The sequence below is a fragment of the Coenobita brevimanus genome, chromosome 37 (genome assembly GCF_032717465.1).
Source record: "Coenobita brevimanus isolate Jiangsu-jjx chromosome 37, ASM3271746v2, whole genome shotgun sequence".
In the NCBI taxonomy this organism is placed as follows: Eukaryota; Metazoa; Arthropoda; class Malacostraca; order Decapoda; family Coenobitidae; genus Coenobita; species Coenobita brevimanus.
The window spans coordinates 1,137,275-1,139,774 of record NC_136990.1 but is presented as its reverse complement, the minus strand read 5'-3'; the positions used below and the strand labels follow the sequence as shown (position 1 = coordinate 1,139,774).

The 2,500-nt window shown below is 42.7% G+C and overlaps 1 protein-coding gene across 1 annotated transcript in view; it reads left to right on the top strand.

The window, feature by feature from the left end:
* Positions 1-544: 544 nt before the first annotated feature.
* The window catches only part of LOC145396380 (uncharacterized), a 175,801-nt gene continuing 173,845 nt past the window's right edge, over positions 545-2,500 (top strand). The window contains exons 1-2 of the mRNA XM_080269773.1: positions 545-719; positions 910-1,098. Coding sequence (XP_080125899.1) covers positions 545-719; positions 910-1,098 — 364 coding nt within the window. The remainder of the gene's footprint in view (positions 720-909; positions 1,099-2,500) is intronic.

Below are 2,500 nucleotides of genomic sequence, written 5' to 3'. Positions count from 1 at the left end.
TGTCTGTATTATGTCTACACACACACACACACACACACACACACACACACACACACACACACACACACACACACACACACACACACACACACACACACACACACACACAAGTAAAACACAAAACACAGGATTCCAGATTTTTTTTTGGGGTGACCTTTGACCTCAATTAACCCCTTAATGACCTAAATAAAAGTAATTAAGGAGGGTGTCTGTGTAATTAAGGAAGGTGTAGGTGTAATTAGGGAAGGTGTAAGTGTAATTTGGCCAGAGGAACAGGTGTGCTAAGTATGAATTGAATTGATGAAGAAATAATATGGTAATAAAGTGGATAGTAGTAGTAGTAGTAGTAGTAGTGGTAGTAGTAGTGGTAATAATGATAATAATAATAATAGTAGTAGTAGTAGTACTAGTACTAGTAGAGTAGTAGTAGTAGTAGTAGTAGTAGTAGTAATCTCACAATCGGAATGAGTACAGTTTAAATCCTTTAACGAGGATCTATTAGAGGGCAAGTCTGGTGCCAGCAGCCGCGGTAATTCCAGCTCCAATGGCGTATATTAAAGTTGTTGTGGTTAAAAAGCTCTTAGTTGGACTACAGTTCCGGACTGACGGTACTCCTCCCCGTGTGTACCGTCACGCCCCGAACAGCCTGGTATTTAACAGTCCAGGCCCCGCTGGCTCGCCCGGGGTGCTCTTCATCGAGTGTCCCGAGTGGCTGGCAGGTTTACTTCGAAAAAATTAGAGTGCTCAGAGCAGGCTACATAAATGGCCTAAATGTCTATGCATGGAATAATGGAATAGGTCCTCGGTTCTGTTTTGTCGGTTTTCCTGGGAACCCGAGGCAATGACTAATAGACACAGGCGGGGCATTCGTACTGCGACGCTACAGGTGAAATTCTTGGACCGTCGCAGGACGAACTACTGCGAAAGCATTTGCCAAGGATGTTTTCATTAATCAAGAACGAAAGTTAGAGGTTCGAAGGCGATCAGGTACCGCCCTAGTTGTAACCATAAACGATGCCGACCAGCGACCCGTTGGCGTTATTCCCATGACCCAGCGGGCAGCTTCCGGGAAACCAAAGTCTTTGAGTTCCGGGGGAAGTATGGTTGCAAAGCTGAAACTTAAAGGAATTGACGGAAGGGCACCACCAGGAGTGGAGCCTGTGGCTTAATATGACTCAACACGGGAAATCTCACCAGACCCGGACACCAGAAGCATTGACAGATTGAGAGCTCTTTCTCGATTCGGTGGGTGGAGGTGCATGGAGGGTCTTAGTTGGTGCAGCGATTTGTCTGGTTAATTCCGATAACGAACGTGACTCTGGCCTATTAACTAGTCGACGGATCTCCATTAATTGGTGCGCAGTTCGCAACTTCTTCTTAGGGGGATAAGTGGCAATTCTAGCTGCACGAGATTGAGCAATAACAGGTCACTTGCCGAAGCAACTAGCCCTTAACATGGTATGGCGCCCAACCTTTTTCCTGATGCTCGACCACCGGTGGCACAACAAGCTTCGCCACGCAAGTCTTTCCTGTAAGCCAAGAAACCATGTACAACGCTGGGTGGTAACCATATAACCAAACCATAAGTGCTCCGTACATGTCAAGTGGGTTGGTGGAGGGTTAGTGTCCCTCCCTGTAAAACAAATAACTCAGATTCATTGGCCACCCCGTGCGGGATTATGGCGTCTGGCAATAGATAGATAGATAGATTATTATTATTATTATTATTATTATTATTGTTATTATTATTATTGTTGTTATTATTATTATTATTATTATTATTATTAAAAGTAATAGTGGTTATATTATTATTATTATTATTATTATTATTATTATTATTATTATTAGTAGTAGTAGTAGTAGTAGCCTAAAGACACACCATACACCATCATAGTAATATTAACACCCACCAAATGATCAGCTCAACTCTAGAGATAAGAAAATGTTTTATCAGTGAGAGAGAGAACGGTAGATGAGAGGGGAGGAGAGGGTGATAAGAGAGAGTGGATTAGAGAGGGGAAGAATGGAGAGAAAAAGAGAGGAAAGAGGAAGGAAGGGAAGGAGATTGGAAAAAAGGAAGGAAGGAAGGAGGGGAGAAGGTGAGAGTAAGTGTATGAAGGGGAGAGGGAAGATTATGGAGAGAGAGAGAGAGAGAGAGAGAGAGAGAGAGAGAGAGAGAGTATGAAAATGGGAAATATAAAGGGAAGAAGCGAGGAAGGGAGAGATAGATAGATAGATAGATAGATAGATAGATAGACAGAGAGAGAGAGAGAGAGGCCTTAATCCAATTAGTTACATTAAAAAGAAAAAAAATAAATTTCCTTTCCTTACGTAGCACTTTCACAAATTAAAAAGTCTCTCTCTCTCTCTCTCTCTCTCTCTAAAAGAAAAAGGGAGGGCCAGAAGGAAGGTCATTAGAGAAACCTTTATATATGTCAAAGGTGCGGGCGGTTGGCACCCTGCTCATCCCGGGAGAAAGAAAAAATAATTGCTGGTGCTT